Here is a 21,143-nt window from a genome sequence, read left to right as displayed (position 1 = left end):
TGCTGACCGCTGTTAAGCTGCTTTCACATAGAGCGCCGTTTTTGCTGCGCCCACCGCCGGGTAGGACGCAGAGTCAGCGCAGAGTCTCCACCACCTTCTCTCGAATTGGACACAACTTTCTTTCTTCTCCCTTCTCTCCTATTGGACGCGAGATGTCGTCACAGCCCGGTGAAATTAAAAAAAAATTCAATTCGGGCGGGCAGGTGCGGCACAATGCCCTCTCGCGAGCCGCTGAGTTTTTATTAGGGATGCCCCGATTAGGGCTGGGCGATATGGCCTTTTATTAATATCTCGATATTTTTAGGCCATGTCACGATACACGATATATATCTCGATATCTTGCCTTAGCCTTGAATTAACAATTTGATGCCTACAATCACACCAGTAGCCTATGATGATTCTATATGTCTACATTAAAACATTCTTGTTCATACTGCATTAATATATGCTCATTTTAAACTTTCAAATAAGTCAAATTTACCAAAATTGTATTTATTAAACAGTTACTAAGCAGTGAGTGGAATAAACATAAAAAGTGTCATTTCAAAACAGAAAGTACACGTTGCATATCTGACTCCCCGTCTGAAGAACATCTGCTAAGAACATGTTCTGGTCCTGGTTTTACCAGTTTTTAGCAGTATGACGTGGTTTTACCAGGATGAACTGGTTTTACCAGGTTTTACCAGGATGAGCTGCTCTGAGCAGGAGGGCCTTTAGAGGACCTTTATATTCAGACTATTGTAGGTGTAGGGACTGCAATGTTTCATCCTTTCCTCCTTTAATTTGCATCACTTTCACTTACTTTTAGAAATATGATGTCATATAGTCTTGTTTGACTTTGTTTCGATGATAGTGATTGATTTCATGTGGCCACATTTAATTAACACTGGGTGACGTTTCTCAGCTCTGGAAGAGAAAAGCCTGAATTTTGGTTCTGCGTTAAATCGAGGCAGAACCTACGCCATAGGGTACGGCGTAGCCTACGGCGTAGGGTACGCGGCGACACACACTTACGCTGTAGGCTGTAGAACCAAAAATCAGCCTAAAGGCTCGGCTGCGCGTGTCGCGCTGAGCGGCTCCTCGGCTCTCCGGAGCCGTGCGAGGAGAAAACATCCCCTCCCGTCTTTACTAAACCGGTTTGCTTTGAAAAGAGTCGCGTAACAACCGCGCGGATGAGCTCATTGCGCAAACAGGCGAGTTTGGGAAAGTTAAAGCGGGGTGAAGTGACCGGCGGTCCCGGACAGCAGCGCCGACACCAGCAGCTGGTTGGGGGCCAATGATAATGCACACACGACAGCACGTGACTGACGTGTCTAACAGGGTGCGCTTGTTTTATGTCTCAGAGAAGGAGAGACGAGACGAGAGAGTGAGAAAAGCCTGTAATTTAACGCCCGCGGCTAAAAGCAAATGTATATTCGAATATTCACGATAGTCATTTTGTACATCGCACAGAGTAGAAGCCGAGATACATCGCCTATACTCGATATTTCGCCCAGCCTTAATTCACCCCCATCATTTGACGCGTCAACAGGCTTGTTCTCCTGAAAGACACCTGTAGTTTAAATACAGAAATATCTCTGCTGTTTCTCATCATCAGTTGCTGCATCGGCAGGACTTGGAGTGCAGTCTCCTGACGGCTCTGGTTGAACGCCCCGACAAACCATCTCCAATCGCGCTGTTTTCTTTACCAAGATCACAAGAAAAGCAGAGCAGTGATCTCCTCTCCATCCCGTGTTGCTGTCTTGTTTATTTATCTTTACTCCACCAACTCCAAATATTAATCACTTTTCTAAGCCAACGGCGCTAACGCAGCTCAAACAGCAGGTGTATCCGCCCCTTTAATCTGATTGGTTTACGAGTAAATCGTCCCCCACGTGGGGTGCGCTCTTATGATTGGCTGGAACAAAGGAAGACATCTGATTGGTTGCAGATCCTTCTGTGTTAAAAAAACGTATTTGTGGATCGAGTCACGTCAGGGGAGTCTCAAAAGTCACACGCAAATCCAGCGAGCTCACAGACAAAAAAAACGTTTGTAAATCAGGTTATATTTGTGTGTGCATCAAAAATACATTTGTATATCTTGTCCTACGCACGCGTGAATTGTTCTGTGCACGTGTGAAACGGTGTGTGCATTTGCAAATCAGTCTATGCATTTGTAAAACTTGTCCTGTGCATTTGTGTATTATGAGACTGTTCTAGCTCCATATCTCTCCAGATGTAGCTCCGCATGTCATCTTTTTTTTCGGAGACAGGAACTCGTCCATCCATTCATCCATCGTTAGCTCCTCCCCGGAGATCAAAGTTTATCGTGAACATGCCAGATTAATTGTTAACGAAAATATAAAATAGACTTTAACACCAGCTACTTTTTGCTACCTGCTGTAACCATCAAAAATATGTAACAGTTGGTTGTTGTCATGGATACATTGTTGCTTCCCTGACGTGGAATGATATGCTGTGATAAGGCTGTAGAATAGAAGTTTTAATGAAAAAAAAAATCGCTTTCCGTCTGAACAACCGCAAAGTCCTGAGGTGCCTGTGCAAAGACGACAAACTAATAACAATACCATCTATATAACTTAAAGACAAGAGTATCTCTCAATGTTTCAAACCAAAAGCAAAATAAAACTGGACAGGCGGAAAATGTTTGCTTCCATGAAATCGAGCTCTCAAGTGAATGACGGCTTCTTGCAAGTTGTGAGGTGTCTGGTTAAATCAGAAAAACAGAGCAGATTATTTTTCATTAAAACTTTTCTTAGAATTGTGAGATAATTATCTCTTTAATTCAGAAAAACAGAGCAGATTTCTTTATTCTCAAGTGAATGGAATACGCTTCCGTACATACCGCCAAAGAGTTGCCATTCACAAAATTTAGGGGCCTGATAAAACTATAAAAAAAAAAAGAGTTCATATAAATCCCACTTACTGCAACGACACAGCATGTGCGCAGTTCATTGGTGTTATTGCTAATATGAAAAAGCAGTACATTGCTATTACTGTAAATTGTCTGTGTTTATTGCAAAATTATCAGTAATGCAGTTAAAATAGACAAAATTATGAATATGTTGTGTAGATATAGATGCTTCTAAAATTTTCAGTAAGGAGCACTCTTACTCCTAGTGGAAAAGTTAGTCTGGAGCCCTGCCCTGTGTGAAAAAGTGATTGCCCCCTAAACCTAATAACTGATTTGGCCACACTTAGCAGCAACAACTGCAATCAAGCGTTAGCAATAACTAGCAATGAGTCTTTTAAGGTCCTGACACACCAAGCCGACTGTGCGATGAGCGTCGGTGCGCGTTTGTCGGCCTAGTTTTCCCGGTGTGTCCCGCACGTCGCCACAGGTCGGCCGCCCGTCGGCAGCTTTTCAGCCGATTCGCCATGTCGAATCGGCGTCGCCCGTCGGTAAAACAGCTCACTCTGTGATTGGCTGTTGATCTGCGCCGATTTAACGCGGAACCATAAATCAGCTCCCGAGCCAGCTGGCAGGCAGGCAGAAAGACAGGCGTAGCTACAACTGTTAAATCTATTAAACCAACATTTATGTTCTTAAATTATTTATTTCAGCCAGGGGTAATTCTCCATAGAGCTGCAGGTTTCTCCCCGGGACGACGGCAGGTTGACCTGGCGATCACGCCTGTACGTGAGCTGCTGCTGCGCCCCGGCATAATCACCCTGAACAACTTGTGAATTATCCTCGTTACTGTCTTTTTTAACTGTGCAATACTTCTCCCGGACTCTGTGCAATATTCCTACATATGTATATACTGTCATCTGTAAAAAAAAAAAAAACGTTTCAAATGCACCTTAACCTTTTTTATATTTTTTATATTACTTATATTTCTTATAGCTTTATATTTCTTATTGTTTGCACTACTGCTATTTGTCTTGCACTGGAGAGGGGATGCTGCTTCAAATCTCACTGTACCCAGGCACACTGACAATAAAGTATTCTGATTCTGATTCTGGAGGGTTTTTGAGCATGAACCGCCTTTTTAAGATTATGCCACCAGTGGCGAAATAACTCGGCACCGGGCCCCGATGCAAGATCATTAAACAGGGCCCTGCCCATCACAATGCAAAACAGGCACGCTGTGATTGACGCAATCTCACCATTGACGTATTGTCTCACAGGAAAGAACATGACAGGCAGCACTTGATTGAAACTGAAAAGGGTTTTGACAATGCAACCAAGATAATGTAAGTCATCTTCTATGTTACAGAATCATAAAGGAAGCCCCGAAAGACACTGCTGTGATGATTGTGAGCAAGTCTTCGCCAATTCATCAAACCTGAAGAAGCATAAGAAAACTCAAACTGTTGATAAACCGTACAGCTGTGATCAGTGTGGAACGGCTTTTGCCCAAAAAGGTAACCTAAAGCAACACCAACGTATTCACACTGGAGAAAAGCCTTACAGATGTGATCAGTGTGGAGCGGCTTTTGCCGCATCAAGTAATTTAAAGATTCATAAACGTATTCACACTGGAGAAAAGCCTTACGGATGTGATCAGTGTGGAGCGGCTTTTGTCCAACAAGGTAAACTAAAGCAACACCAGCGTATTCACACTGGAGAAAAGCCTTACGGATGTGATCTGTGCGGGGCGTCTTTTGCCCAGCAAAGTGCTTTAAGGAGTCACCAACGTATTCACACTGGAGAAAAGCCTTTCAGCTGTGATCAGTGTGGAGCGGCTTTTGCCCGTCAAAGTCACCTAAGGAGTCACCAACGTACTCACACTGGAGAAAAGCCTTACAGATGTGATCAGTGTGGAGCTTCTTTTAGCGACTCAAGTGGTCTCAGAGTCCACCAACGTATTCACACTGGAGAAAAGCCTTACAGATGTGATCAGTGTGTAGCAGCTTTTGCCAGTAAAGCTGCTTTAAGGAATCACCAATGTATTCACACTGGAGAAAGGCCTTACAGATGTGATCAGTGTGTAGCGGCTTTTACCCAAAAAGGTGCTTTAAGGAGTCACCAACGTATTCACACTGGAGAAAAGCCTTACTTATGTGATCAGTGTGGAGCGGCTTTTGCCCATCAAGGTGCTTTAAGGAGTCACCGACGTATTCACACTGGAGAAAAGCCTTACAGATGTGATCAGTGTGGAGCGACTTTTCCCTATCAAAGTTCTTTAAGGTATCACCAACATATTCACACTGGAGAAAAGCCCTACAGATGTGATCAGTGTGGAGTGGCTTTCAGCCAATCAAGTCATCTAAGGAGACACCAACGTATTCACACTGGATAAAAAGTGTATATTTGTGATCAGTGCTGATATAATTTATTTTGAGAGTTCAGTTAAAATACACCAGTTTAGTTAATTTAGTTTGAAAGAAATAATTCACACATACGCTCTGACACACATAGATGATCTGAAGTTTGTTTAATGTTTAGTTAATTGTTGTTTATGCGTAGTTTAGGCATCTGAGTTTAGCCCAAGTTTTGTTTCACTTTCTTTTATGACTTTTGTAAATAAATTCTGATTCATTTGAATGAGAGAAGTTGTTTGTGTTTATTTTGTAGATATTTGTCACAGCTGCTGGTTGCAAAGGTCTGTGCTCGGACTCCTTCCTTCACTGTTATTCTGTAACGCCCCCCTGGCAACAGGCTGGCACGTAGGGAATAACAGCTACTTTGAGACTGATTTTGCTGTTTAGTTATTATTTCCTGATGAGTCAGGTGGTGCCCCGTTTTAATGGATTCATTTTGATAAGTAATCTTCTTTATTAGTTATTAATAAATATCATAAGACAATTATTAATAACGTTCTAATAACTGAACCAGCACTCCCTTTGTGGCGCAATACCAGTCCTGGTCCTCGGTGTCCACGTTCCTGCAGGTTTTAAATGTGTCCCTACATGCAGGACAGTAGCTCTCAAGGACCAGGGTTGGACACCCCTGGTTTAGGACTTTAGACGCAAATAACAGAGTTTTGACTTTGATTGTAGATGTTATGGAGAACCCATGAAGGGAGGCCAACACGGGAGAGATGTGCCGGGGCGGCAGTATCTCAGGTGGTAGAGCGGGTCGTCCAATGATCCGAAAGTCGGCGGTTCGAATCCTGCTCTGTCCCAGTTTGCTGTCGTAGTGTCCTTGGGCAAGACACCTTACCCACCTTGCCTCGTGTGAATGTGTATGAATGTGTTTGAATGTTGGTGGTGGTCGGAGGGGCCGTTAGGCGCGATATGGCAGCCACGCTTCCGTCAGTCTGCCCCAGGGCAGCTGTGGCTACAAAACGTAGCTTACCACCACCAGAGAGAATGTGTATGGATGAATAATGATTTCTGTAAAGCGCTCTGGGTGCCTTGAAGGGCGCTATATAAATCCAAGTCATTATTATTATTATTATTATTATTATTATTATTATTATTATGTGGTCTCCTACTGGTTTAATAAATGCAGCTCTGGATGGAAATGAATGTTTAGATACATGATGATCTGACTGAAACAAGGACATGGTCACATGCAGTGGTGTACAAGTACTTTGTTATTTTACTTAAGTAAGATTTTTGAGAATTTGTACTTTTATTGATACTTTCATTTTTCTGTACTTTTACTTTTACTTCGTTACATTTTCAAGGAAAAAAATCGTACTTTTAATCCACTATATTTAAAATTGGACACGTATTTACTCGCTACAAATTAAAGAACAGCACAGCGGGGGCTGATTTATGGTTCCGCGTTACACCGGCGCAGAGCTACGGCGTAGGGTACGCGGCGACGCACACCCTACGCCGTAGCCTACGGCGTAGGGTGTGCGTCGATTTAACGCAGAACCATAAGGCGGACGGAAAGGAAGGGGGGCGCGTGAATATACCGAGAAGGAGCCGCAGCTCCCGGGAGAGTTGCGCCGCAGAGGCGGGCCGGAAGGCCGGAGGAACCGCCGTCGCCTCGAGGACCGATGAGGACTGAAGCCTGAATTATGGTTCCGCGTTAAATCGACGCAGATCCTCGCCTTAGGGTACGGGCCCTGCGTTGGTGTAACACGGAACCATAAATTAAGCGGCAGCCGACGCGTGTCCATGCGCACCATTCTTTGGTTCCACCTCACTCTATAATACATCCATATTCCACCCATGGCTGTATTATAAGCTTCTAAGGTGGTTTTGGCATTTAAAAGTTTAAAAGTCTCATCCTTTATCAGCTGGGGTTGCTTAATGTTGTCACTGCATACTACAGGCTGGGGGTGGACCTGTCAGCGGGGCCAATGGGCTACAGCAGCAGTGATGAGCAAAGGGAGAAATTAAAATGGGGTAATGGAAACAAACGCTAAAGGGGTCAGAATAATATCACCATTATTTAGAGTTGTAAGCAAATTCTTGGATTCTTTATTTCTTTGCAATCCTTTTGAAAATAATTTTGTACTTTGAATTTTGTACTTTGTACTTTTTACTTTTGTACTTAAGTACATTTTACACCATGTACTTTTGGTACTTTATTATATTTAAGTTGAGGTACTTTTATACTTTTACTTAAGTAATGTTTTTAATTGGTACTTTTACTTAAGTAATTTTCAAGCAGAAAATTTGTACTTTTACTTAAGTACAATATTTTTTTCCACCTCTGGTCACATGACAACTAAAGGAAGTCAAAATAAATATTAGAGTGAGACACTTGTTTAGTCCAGTTTATTGATACTGAATAACTGAAGTTTGTAAAACAGACAACTGTTGATGAGACAGTGAGACAATATTAAGACTTGAATCAACCTAAAATGCAATTAACAGTTCCAGATATAAAAGATCAGATTCTACCATCAGAGTACAAATGAAAGGTAGAGCCATATACTGAGGCTACAGTCCTCCTCCTGCAGCGGTCGCGGGTTCAAATCCAGCCCGCGCACCTTTCCTGCGTGTCTTCCCCGTTCTCTCTCTCTACCCCTTTCCAGTCTGCATCTCCAATAAAGGGCCACTAGAGCCCAAAAGAACCTTTTTTTTAAAAAAAAAAAAAACAGTTCAAGATATAAAAGATCAGACTTCCTGTCAGCAGATGGACAACCGGACGTCCTCCAGGTCTTTTATCCTCTATTTGAGTTTGGAGACGCGGCTGCAGAGACTGCTGGGGTCACTGTTGGATATAGGAATAAGTTGAGGTACTTTTATACTTTTACTTAAGTAATGTTTTTAATTGGTACTTTTACTTAAGTAATTTTCAAGCAGAAAATTTGTACTTTTACTTAAGTACAATATTTTTTTCCACCTCTGGTCACATGACAACTAAAGGAAGTCAAAATAAATATTAGAGTGAGACACTTGTTTAGTCCAGTTTATTGATACTGAATAACTGAAGTTTGTAAAACAGACAACTGTTGATGAGACAGTGAGACAAAATTAAGACTTGAATCAACCTAAAATGCATGTAACAGTTCCAGATATAAAAGATCAGATTCTACCATCAGAGTACAAATGAAAGGTAGAGCCATATACTGAGGCTACAGTCCTCCTCCTGCAGCGGTTGCGGGTTCAAATCCAGCCCGCGCACCTTTCCTGCGTGTCTTCCCCGTTCTCTCTCTCTACCCCTTTCCAGTCTGCATCTCCAATAAAGGGCCACTAGAGCCCAAAAGAACCTTTTTTAAAAAAAAAAAAAAAAAAAAAACAGTTCAAGATATAAAAGATCAGATTTTACCATCAGAGTACAAATGAAAGGTAGAGCAGAGAAAGAAGAAGACAAGTGATCAACAAGTGCTCCTGCCGAACAACTACATCAAATGCGACTGAACATGAGTCCAACTGTCCACTTCCTGTCAGCAGATGGACAACCGGACGTCCTCCAGGTCTTTTATCCTCTATTTGGGTTTGGAGACGCGGCTGCAGAGACTGCTGGGGTCACTGTTGGATATAGGAATAAGTCACCACATCTTCTTCCTCCTTGACCTGAAATGAACAAACCAGAAACATTGATTCATCAGAAATCCTGCTCATCAGCCAGTGTAATCACCTGCTCTTCTATATTTACTTACATGTTTCTTAGCAGAAGTCTTTCCAGACTGATCAATACAGGCGTAGGTCACGTTGTTCTCCGACTCACCCTGGAGGAAAAAAACAAGAATTACTCAGGAAGTTGTCTTTAAGATCTGTGCAGAGAACACAGAACAAAAGGAAGGGGCACCACCACCGGACACCAATCCACCACCGTCAGCTCAGCACCTGAGAGGGGGGAAACCAGAGGACAGTTAGGGAACAAATTAACACAAAAAGAAATGAATAAACTTAAATTAAATGTAATTAGGCTCAACAATGACTTATTGGCCACCCAAAATATACAAAACTACAAATACCTCAAAAGAAATATAAATAACTGAAACTAAACAAACTATAAATTCCTGAATGAAAGAAAATACAAATAAACAGAACCAACAAACACACAAAACAACCAATAAACCAAGTCCCACACTGTTCTCTCTCACACATACACACACACACACGCACACACAGACACTATAAAACTTGGCTGAACAGCAAGCAACCGCGCGCGGAGCAGCAATACGCCCAGCCAGCCAACAGTCAAGCCAGGCAGAGCGAACACGGGCCGGGTCGGCCGTGGTAGCGGTGGTTAGCTCGAGCAAGCAGCAGAAGCAAGCAGTCATTCAGCAGTGAAACGGCGTCTGAACGTCACGGTAGCTCCAGCAAGGCAAAGCAGCAGGGGTTTAGCGGTGGCTACATGGACATCTTTAACCTACAATAATAAATAAACATAACGTAAGAAACTACAAGTGGCTGGCGGAGAAAGCCATTGTCACTGAACACCTACCAATCAGGCATTCCTGGCCATTACAGCATGGAAAGAGAGGTCAGCGCAGCACATGCGCAACCTGTAAACAAACACACAGGTTGCTGCGTGTGCAACGCCAAGGAGGAAGACGCAGGAGGAGAAAGCTCACTTACCGGCAGTAAGCAGTGAGCGGCGTACAGAACGGTACAAGCGGTGAGCAGCATCAGCAGCAGCATTCAACACAGGGACAGGGTGACATGAGCTTGGACACTTCCACGTCACCTACACCTGTGAAGAAGCAGCATGCAGCAACATCCAAGCGAGCCTCTACACCCCGGGGCGGAAGTGACGGACGTCAAGTGGCAACGAAGCCCGGCCCCCGGGAGCAAGAGCAAGAAAGGGATTGAAATCCCCCTTTTATACCGTGACTGCCCACTAGAAGTGACTTCACAGGACCAAGGACTGTCCTGCTACACCTGCATTACTCTCCATAATCCTACAATAGTCCCGTAAAACACATTTAAGATGGAAACATTATGAAGAAGCAAAACCACATCTGAGGGAGTCACTTACCTTTATTTTCAACACAGTCTCACTCCCGACTCGTCAAAAACCGACGCTTGGTCAGGACCCTTTAGCGACACATACTGACGTGAAAGGTACCCATCTGCGTCTCTTTCAGACGCAAGTAGAATACAATTGACTCCAATGTAATCCCGTCTGGAGCTACATGTGACGCTCAGAGCAGGTGATCACCGGGAGCGGTTTCCTCATTCCTCTTTTTTTTAAATGCATATACTTCCATTTAAAAGTGTGGTTTGATGACATTTCTAGCGAGAAATATGCATTTTTTTCCCACAATCTCTGTTCAGTGAGAGTATATATTGCATGGTTTATTAGTTATTAAATGATTATTATTACTTGGGGTGTTCACTAGCCAGTATTGCTAGATATCTGCGATTACTATCATTTATTAATCCATCCTACTGTGGGTATACTGAACTAAATGCTCTTGTTTGGAAGTCACGCTATATTAAAACAAATTATAAACCACATTAACACTTCATAGAAACAAAATAGATTGAGGGATGAGGTATGACAGATCTGTTTTGAAACGTTACTTAATACGTTACGCCATTGAACACAACCCTTTCTGTCGGCAAGATAGAGCAGCAAAAAATAAAAAATTAAAATCACTGGGTTTGTATGTGTATATTTATATATGTGTACGCATATGTATGCGTATATATATGTATATATATTAAATATAGTAATAATGCACATATATATACCTTTTGGTTTCTACCGTCATGGTATCAATCATTAATGTGTGCAGACAAGGTAAAAAAAAAAAAAGAAAAGAAAGAGAGCAGCAGGACAAAACGTTAAAATAGCATTAATAAATTCATATATTGATCTTTTCCATCACATACATCTACTCACAATATAAATATACATTTTATGGTCACACTTTGTCTGTTGAAAAATGAGCGGATATATGATTTCTGAACCCTAATGTCAACATCTTAACCCAAAACCGGAACGAGGTTACCAGAACTACAATTTGTACCAAGTTACAATACACAGCATTGTGCTACGTCGTAGCTTTTGTAGTTCCAATGAATTAACTCTATTATATAAAACAGTGATCACGAACTTGGTTCTTTCCCTTCCTGGACCTGGACCTGGACCTGGACCAATCCGTATCATTCGGACCGAATGGGCGGGGCTTAGAGGTGCCTCTTTCAAAATTCTTGCTAGCTGATCAGGGACCAGGGAGAATATCTTTAAGGGCCAAGCTGGAAACAATCAGTCAAAAACATGCTCGGCGGAGGGAGATACATACAGTACTTCATAGACCACTGTAACTTAAACCTCTCCTCAAACCATTGTCACTCTGGCCAAATCCGAAGTGGAAAAATGCTTCTTAATAACTGATAAACCATCCATGATATACACTCACTGAACAGAGATTGTGGGAAGAAAATGCATATATCTCCCTAGAATTGTCATCAAACCACACTTTTAAATTGAAGTATATGCATTTAAAAAAAAAAGAGGAATGAGGAAACTGCTCCCGGTGATCACCTGCTCTGAGCGTCACATGTAGCCACAGACGGGATTACATTGGAGTCAATTGTATTCTACTTGCGTCTGAAAGAGACACAGATGGGTACCTTTTGCGTCAGTATGTGTCGCTAAAGGGTCCTGACCAAGCGTCGGTTTTTGACGAGTCGGGAGTGAGACTGTGTTGTTACTTTAGGGGAAGTATTTGGATTGAAACCACCAACAGCAGCATAAGTAACATTGTTCTCTGGATCATCCTGGAGACAAACACAAATACAGAAATGTCTCTTAAACTCTGTTACACAAACATTTGTTTTAAAGCACAACTTGATTTCACTGTTCCAGAGAGGAATCGACCTCTGAACATCAACGTTGCTGCAGTTCCATGTTTGACCACAAGGGAAGAAACGGCTCTCTGATACTCACATTGTGGAGCATCAGCTGCTGAACATCTGAAACAAAGGTCACATTTCAAGAGTTAGTCAACAACATCATTACATGTCCATCAGGTTCATTCAGTAAATAATGTTTCTACTAATAAACTTCTGCTCTGCATCAAAGTTATTATCAGGACGACTCAACAAAGAAATATCCAGATGATCCAAAACACTCCAGCAAGATTTTATAGAAAAATTCAGATTTAACTTGAGCATTTTTTAAATGTCTTGTTCTTCAAAGAAGAATAAATGTAGTTTTCTTCACGTATAAAGACACCAGGAACAAATCTGTGGAGGATCAAGACCTCAGAGTTGTGTTTCATCTCAACAGAGGACTTGACTTCTGCAGTTATTGGAGGTTCCTGGAGTTTCCAGAAGTGGAATCTGAGACAGAGACTTCAATCATCAGCTGGTTCAGTTCTGCACATGTGCTGTTTTCTGATGACTTTCATACTTGATTCATTCTGCTGATCTTCTGTTTCTTTGGTTTTCTTCCTGCATATGATGAAAATAACAACAGCAGCCAGAACCAGCATCACCCCCCGACTGCTGATCCGATGATCACGCTGGTGTCGATCAGAGAGGAATCTGGAATCAAAGGATTCAACTAAGTGATTGCAAAGGAGATATGAATGAATTATACATGTATGAGGTTTATTGTGATTATAACAAATAGTTTAGATGATCTTCTCTCCTTCATTTCCTTGTCTTGATGATTTCAGGGTGTCTTACCAGTAAAGTCCAGCGTGTATTCAGCATCTATCTTCACTCTGTCTCCTTCAACAACCTGGCAGGTGAATCTTCTCTTGGAGCCTCTCTGATGTTTCACCATCAGATCAGAAACACAGTTGTTCTGTCCTCCAGACACAAACCCATCACCTTCACCAAGCAGCACACTTCCTGTCTCATCCACCACATGATGCTGTTCTGCTCACAGGGACCAAAAAACTGTAGCTGAATCCCAATCTCCACCCTCACAGACTCACACACTTACCTGCGCGCTCCTGCGACTTGCGTAAGGGTTCAGGGCTGTCCCATTCCTAAAGTCGTTAAGGGTTCAGGGCTGTCCCATTCCTAAAGTCATTAAGGGTTCAGGGCTGTTCCGTTCCTAAAGTCGTTAAGGGTTTAGGACTGTCCCATTCCTAAAGTCGTTAAGGGTTCAGGGCTGTCCCATTCCTAAAGTGGTTAAGGGTTCAGGGCTGTCCGATTCCTAAAGTCGTTAAGGGTTCAGGGCTGTCCCATTCCTAAAGTCGTTAAGGGTTCAGGGCTGTTCCGTTCCTAAAGTCGTTAAGGGTTCAGGGCTGTCCCATTCCTAAAGTGGTTAAGGGTTCAGGGCTGTCCCATTCCTAAAGTGGTTAAGGGTTCAGGGCTGTCCCGTTCCTAAAGTCGTTAAGGGTTCAGGGCTGTTCCGTTCCTAAAGTCGTTAAGGGTTTAGGACTGTTCCGTTCCTAAAGTCGTTAAGGGTTCAGGGCTGTCCCATTCCTAAAGTGGTTAAGGGTTCAGGGCTGTCCCATTCCTAAAGTGGTTAAGGGTTCAGGGCTGTCCCGTTCCTAAAGTCGTTAAGGGTTCAGGGCTGTTCCGTTCCTAAAGTCGTTAAGGGTTTAGGACTGTCCCATTCCTAAAGTCGTTAAGGGTTCAGGGCTGTCCCATTCCTAAAGTCGTTAAGGGTTCAGGGCTGTTGTTAGGTTCAGGCACGTAACATTTGTAACATCAAACTCTCTGGAGACAAAGAAAGACACAAACACGTTAGAATTTACTTGCAAGGAGAGCAGTCGAGATTTGTAAGATCTCCAACATACTCTAATTTGTCTCTGCTGCTTCCTTGCTTTTATTTACTCTGGGTGTACCCTAGTTTACAGAGCTGACTGCGCCCTTAAAGGGAGGGGAAAAAGGAGTGGTCGCAGTCAGCGGATTCAGGTATTGAGTCAGGCTTGTTCTCATTTGTTTAGCAACAAGAAGTCCTCTCCGCAGATATCTGCTTTATGCTGATATCCGGAAACTTCTTGTGCAGCACTTATAATACTTAAACACAGCATTGTTTTATCAGTGCGTCACAGGCGTAAGCAAATCATCATACGTTCTGTTAATAGCAAGCATGATAGTTTATTAATAGTTCCAACAGGTACCTTTCACGTCAGTATGTGTCGCTAAAGGGTCCTGACCAAGCGTCGGTTTTTGACGAGTCGGGAGTGAGACTGTGTTGAAAATAAAGGTAAGTGACTCCCTCAGATGTGGTTTTGCTTCTTCATAATGTTTCCATCTTAAATGTGTTTTACGGGACTATTGTAGGATTACGGAGAGTAATGCAGATGTAGCAGGACACAGTCCTCGGTCCTGTGAAGTCACTTCTAGTGGGCAGTGACGGTATAAAAGGGGGGTTGCAATGCCTGTCTTTCTCTTGCTCCCGGGGGCCGGGCTTCGTTGCCACTTGACGTCCGTCACTTCCGCCCCGGGGTGTAGAGGCTCGCTTGGGTGTTGCTGCATGCTGCTTCTTCACAGGTGTAGGTGACGTGGAAGTGTCCAAGCTCATGTCACCCTGTGTTGAATGCTGTTGCTTATGCTGCTCACCGCTTGTACCGTTCTGTACGCCGCTCAGTGCTTACTGCCGGTAAGTGAGCTTTCTCCTCCCGCGTCATCCTCCTTGGCGTTGCACACGCAGCAACCTGTGTGTGTTTACAGGTTGCGAACATGCTGCGCTGACCTCTCTTCGCTCTGCCTGGCTTGACTGCTGGCTGGCTGGGCGTATGAGCTGACGGTGGTGGATTGGTGTCCGGTGGTGGTGCCCCTTCCTTTTGTTCTTTTGTTCTGTGTTCTCTGCACAGATCTTAAAGACAACTTCCTGAGTAATTCTTGTTTTTTTCCTCCAGGGTGAGTCAGAGAACAACGTGACCTACGCCTCTATTGATCAGTCTGGAAGGACTTCTGAAACATGTAAGTAAATATAGAAGAGCAGGTGATTACACTGGCTGATGAGCAGGATTTCTGATTATCATGTTTCTGGTTTGTTCATTTCAGGTCAAGGAGGAAGCAGATGTGACTTATTCTGCTGTGAGGATCAAAACCAACCAGCAGTGACCCCAGCAGTCTCTGCAGCCGCGTCTCCAAACCCAAATAGAGGATAAAAGACCTGGAGGACGTCCGGTTGTCCATCTGCTGACAGGAAGTGGACAGTTGGACTCATGTTCAGTCGTATTAGATGTAGTTGTTCAGCAGGAGCACTTGTTGATCACTTGTCTTCTTCTTTCTCTGCTCTACCTTTCATTTGTACTCTGATGGTAAAATCTGATCTTTTATATCTGGAACTGTTAATTGCATTTTAGGTTGATTCAAGTCTTAATTTTGTCTCACTGTCTCATCAACAGTTGTGTCTGTTTTACAAACTTCAGTTATTCAGTATCAATAAACTGGACTAAACAAGTGTCTCACTCTAATATTTATTTTGACTTCCTTTAGTTGTCATGTGACCAGAGGTGGAAAAAAATATTGTACTTAAGTAAAAGTACACATTTTCTGCTTGAAAATTACTTAAGTAAAAGTACCAATTAAAAACATTACTTAAGTAAAAGTATAAAAGTACCTCAACTTAAATATAATAAAGTACCAAAAGTACATGGTGTAAAATGTACTTAAGTACAAAAGTAAAAAGTACAAAGTACAAAATTCAAAGTACAAAATTATTTTCAAAAGGATTGCAAAGAAATAAAGAATCCAAGAATTTGCTTACAACTCTAAATAATGTTGATATTATTCTGACCCCTTTAGCGTTTGTTTCCATTACCCCATTTTAATTTCTCCCTTTGCTCATCACTGCTGCTGTCCCCCATTGGCCCCGCTGACAGGTCCACCCCCAGCCTGTAGTATGCAGTGACAACATTAAGCAACCCCAGCTGATAAAGGATGAGACTTTTAAACTTTTAAATGCCAAAACCACCTTAGAAGCTTATAATACAGCCATGGGTGGAATATGGATGTATTATAGAGCGAGGTGGAATCAAAGAATGGTGCGTATGGACATGCGTCGGCTGCCGCTTAAGGCTGATTTATGGTTCCGTGTTACACCAACGCAGGGCCCGTACCCTAAGGCGAGGATCTGCGTCGATTTAACGCGGAACAATAATTCAGGCTTCAGTCCTCATCGGTACTCGACGCGACAGCGCTTCCTCCGGCCTTCCGGCCCGCCTCTGCGGGGAAACTCTCCCGGGAGCTGCGGCTCCTTCTCGGTATATTCACGCACCCCCCTTCCTTCCCGTCCGCCTTATGGTTCCGCGTTAAATCGACGCACACCTTACGCCGTAGGCTACGGCGTAGGGTGTGCGTCGCCGCATACCCTACGCCGTAGCTCTGCGCCAGTGTAACGCTGAACCATAAATCAGCCCCCGCTGTGCTGTTCTTTAATTTGTAGCGAGTAACGACGTGTCCAATTTTAAATATAGCGGATTAAAAGTACGATTTTTTTCCTTGAAAATGTAACGAAGTAAAAGTAAAAATGAAAGTATCAATAAAAGTACAAATTCTCAAAAATCTTACTTAAGTAAAATAACGAAGTACTTGTACACCACTGCATGTGACCATGTCCTTGTTTCAGTCAGATCATCATGTATCTAAACATTCATTTCCATCCAGAGCTGTATTTATATTTCCACCAAATGGTGGAAGGTCTGGATTTAGATTTGATCAAAGCAGCAGCGGGAGTGCTGACAGGAACCAGTAGGAGACCACATATCTCTCCTGTGTTGGCTTCCCTTCATGGGTTCTCCATAATATCTACAATCAAAGTCAAAACTCTGTTATTTGCGTCTAAAGTCCTAAACCAGGGGTGTCCAACCCTGGTCCTTGAGAGCTACTGTCCTGCATGTAGGGACAAATTTAAAACCTGCAGGAACGTGGACATCGAAGACCGGGGCTGGTGTTGTTCCACAAAGGGAGTGCTGGTTCAGTTATTAGAAAGTTATTAATAATTGTCTTATGATATGTATTAATAACTAATAGAGACGATGACTTATCAAAATGAACATCAAAACGGGGCACCAACTGACTTATAGGGAAATATTAACTAAACAGCTAAATCAGTCTCAAAGTAGCTGTTATTCCCTATGTGTCAGCCTGTTGCCAGGGGGGGCGTTACAGAATAACAGTGAAGGAAGGAGTCCGAGCACAGACCTTTGCAACCAGCAGCTGTGACAAATATCTATAAAATAAACACGAACAACTTCTCTCATTCAAATTAAATCAGAATTTATTTACAAAAGTCTTAAAAGAAGAAAGTGAAACAAAATTTGGGCTGAACTCAGATGCCTAACCTACACATAAACAACAACTAACTAAACATTAAACACAAACTTCAGATCATCTATGTGTTGGTGTGTGTGTCAGTAACTATGCGTGAATTATTTCTTTCAAACTAAATTAACTAAACTGGTGCATTTTAACTGAACTCTCAAAATAAATGATATTAGCACTGATTACAAATGTACACTTTTTATCCAATGTGAATACCCTGATGTTTCCTTAGACTACTTGTTTGGCTAAAAGCCGCTCCACACTGATCACATCTGTAAGGCTTTTCTCCAGTGTGAATACGTTGGTGACTCCTTAAGGTACCTTGTCGGGCAAAATCCGCTCCACATTGATCGCATCTGTAAGGCTTTTCTCCAGTGTGAATACGTTGGTGACTCCTTAAAACACCTTGCCGGGCAAAATCTGCTCCACATTGATCACATCTGTAAGGCTTTTCACCAGTGTGAATACGTTGGTGACTCCTTAAAGCACCTTGCTGGGCAAAATCCGTTCCACATTGATCACATCTGTAAGGCTTTTCTCCAGTGTGAATACGTTGGTGACGCCTTAAAGTACCTTGCTCGGCAAAAGCCGCTCCACACTGATCACATCTGTAAGGCTTTTCTCCAGTGTGACTACGTTGGTGTTGCTTTAGGTTATCTTTTTGGGCAAAAGCCACTCCACACTGATCACATCTGTAAGGCTTTTCTCCAGTGTGAATACGTTGGTGTTTATTTAGGTTACCTTTTTGGGCAAAAGCCACTCCACACTGATCACAGCTGTACGGTTTATCACCAGTGTGAGTTTTCTTATGCTTCTTCAGGTTTGATGAAGTGGTGAAGACTTGCTCGCAATCATCACAGCAGTGTCTTTTGGGTCTTCCTTTATGATTCTATAACAGAGAAGATGACTTACATTATCTTGGCTGAATTATCAAAAGCCACACACACACACACACACACACACACACACACACACACACACACACACACACACACACACACACACACACACACACACACACACACACACACACACACACACACACACACACACACACACACACACACACACACACGTTTGCCTCCTTCCTGATTTCTTATTTATTTGCATGTTAGTCACACTTAAATGTTTCAGATCCTCAAACAAATTTAAATATTAGACAAAGATAACAAGTAAACACAAAATGCAGTTTTTAAATGAAGCTTTTTATTATTATTAAGGGGGGAAAAAATCCAAACCCACATAGACCTTGGTGAAAAAGTGATTGCTCCCCCCTTTTAAAACATAAATTATCTGTGGTTTATCACATCTTTGGAAAGCTGAGTTAAATTTCTCCAACCACACCCAGGCCTGATTACTGACACACATGTTCTCAATCAAGAAATCACTTCAATAGGACCTGCCTGACAAAGTGAAGTAGACCAAAAAATCCTCAAAAGCTAGACATCATGCTGCAATCCAAAGACATTCAGGAACAAATGAGAAACGAAATAATTGAGATCTATCACTCTGGAAAAGATTACAAAGCCATTTCTAAAGTTTTGGGACTCCAGCGAACCACAGTGAGAGCCATTATCCACAAATGGAGAAAACATGGAAGAGTGGTGAACCTTCCCAGGAGGCCGGCCGACCAAAATTACCCCAAGAGCGCAGCGACGACTCAGCCAAGTGGTCACAAAAGACCCCATAACAACATCCAAAGACCTGCAGGCCTCACTTGCCTAAATTAAGGTCATTCTTCATGACTCCACCATAAGAAAGAGACTGGGAAAAAATGGCCTACATGGCAGAGTTCCAGGACAAAAACCACTGCTGAGCAAAAAGAACATAAAGGCTTGTCTCAGTTTTGCCAGAAAACATCTTGACGATCCCCAGTAGTAGTAGGAGCTGTACTGTTAGACTTTAGTGCAGCTTTCGACATTATAGATCATGAGTTATTGCTTATGAAATTATTAGCTTATAGGTTTAAAGATTCGGCTGTTGATTTTATGAAAAGTTACTTGTCAAACAGAAAACAATGCGTAATGTTTAATGGTTCTCTTTCGAACACTGTAACACTGGAAAGTGGTATTCCACAAGGGAGTTGCCTCGGACCTCTACTCTATTCCATCTTTGTTAACGACATGCCATATGTACTTAAAAATGCGAATATGGCGATCTACGCGGATGATACCACGATGTATGTCTCTGCAGATAATATTGAATCTGTCAACAAGTCGCTACAACAAGAGTTGATGCTGGTTTCTAACTGGGTAGAAGAGAACAAACTAAAACTAAATGTCATGAAAACTAAATGTATTGTTATTGGTTCTAAACATGCCCTGAGGTCTGATCCTAAGTTGTGTATTTCTGTGCAAGGTGTTGCCATTGAACAGGTCAAAACAGCCAAACTGTTGGGAGTGACTGTCGATGAAACATTATCTTGGTCTAATCATATTAATAATATTGTATTGTATATTGTATTGTTATGTTATTATATTATTATTATATTATCATCTTTTATATTATCTTTTGTATGTCTGTGTGTGGACCCCAGGAAGAATAGTCTTCCCATGGCGAAGACTAATGGGGATCCTTTTTAAATAAACAAATAAACAAATCAGGAAGTGGCTGGGACTACCAAAATGCCTGTCAGACGTAGGCATCTTTGGTAGGAACACGCTACAACTACCACTGCAATCCATCAGCGCAGGTTACAAGCAGGAGAAGGCTCGGCTGGTGCTGGAGCTGAGGGAATCCACCGACCAGCTGGTGAGAGCAGCAGGCACCCAGATAAGAACAGGGAGAAAGTGAAAAGCCCAAGAAGCGGTCGACATGGCAATCAGCAGGCTAAAGCACGGCGAGTTGGTTGGCAGAGTCCAGGAGGGTCGAGCAGGCCTCGGGACGAGCGATACTCCCCTCCCTGGTCAAAGGCTTCCAAAGAAGACCGAAGAGCCATGGTGGTGGCGGAAGTGGCAAGAGCTGTGCAGGAACGCCTTAACATCAAAGCGGTGTCCCAAGGCCAGCAAGGACGTTGGACGTCATGGGAAGGCCTCACAGACAGATCCATGACATGGTCTGACCTGTGGAAGATCCCCCAAGCTAGGCTCAGCTTCCTGATCAGAGCAACATATGACACCTTGCCCTGTCCCCGAAACCTCCACCAGTGGTTTGGTGCCGAAGAGACCTGTCCACTCTACAACACCGTCAACGCAAGTCTCCAGCACATCCTGTCAGGCTGCAGGACAGCGCTGTTCCAAGGCCGCTATAGATGGCGACACGACCAAGTCCTGAAAAAACTGGCGGGAGGTTTCAGAGACATGCAGAAAGGAGGCAAACAGCAGACCTTCCGTTCCAGGCAGACATCCTATCCAGTTTGCAAGGGCTGGAGTGGCTGTCAAACCGTCCCACCAGCAAGTTACAGCAAGACTACTCTCACCGGGAAAAGAGTGGTCCATGAGGGTCGACCTGGGGAAGCAACTCCAGTTCCCCAGAGAGATTGTGGAAACATCGCAGCGGCCAGACCTAGTCTTGTGGTCAGAGGCTAGCAAGACAGTCCTTCTGGTTGAACTCACTGTCCCATAGGAGGGAGGTTTGGAGGCGGCGTACGAGCGGAAGCAAGCCAAGTACTCAGACCTGGCGGCAGAGTACAGGGAGGCTGGCTAGAAAGC

The 21,143-nt window shown here is 43.1% G+C and overlaps 2 protein-coding genes across 7 annotated transcripts in view; one reads left to right on the top strand and one right to left on the bottom strand.

Annotated features, from left to right (window-relative positions):
* Window positions 1-5,455, top strand: part of LOC133424454 (zinc finger protein 665-like) — a 31,060-nt gene extending 25,605 nt beyond the window's left edge. For all 6 annotated transcript variants that reach the window (XM_061715080.1, XM_061715083.1, XM_061715085.1 and 3 more), the window contains one exon: window positions 4,221-5,455. In XM_061715080.1, the coding sequence (XP_061571064.1) occupies window positions 4,221-5,246 (1,026 nt within the window). In that variant the 3' untranslated portion in view covers window positions 5,247-5,455. The remainder of the gene's footprint in view (window positions 1-4,220) is intronic.
* Window positions 1-21,143, bottom strand: part of LOC133424441 (zinc finger protein 271-like) — a 117,424-nt gene that overhangs the window by 83,086 nt on the left and 13,195 nt on the right. The gene's annotated exons all lie outside the window — the stretch shown is intronic.

The sequence above is a fragment of the Cololabis saira genome, chromosome 23 (genome assembly GCF_033807715.1).
Source record: "Cololabis saira isolate AMF1-May2022 chromosome 23, fColSai1.1, whole genome shotgun sequence".
Classification (NCBI taxonomy): domain Eukaryota; kingdom Metazoa; phylum Chordata; class Actinopteri; order Beloniformes; family Belonidae; genus Cololabis; species Cololabis saira.
This window is presented reverse-complemented; position numbering and strand designations above follow the sequence as displayed.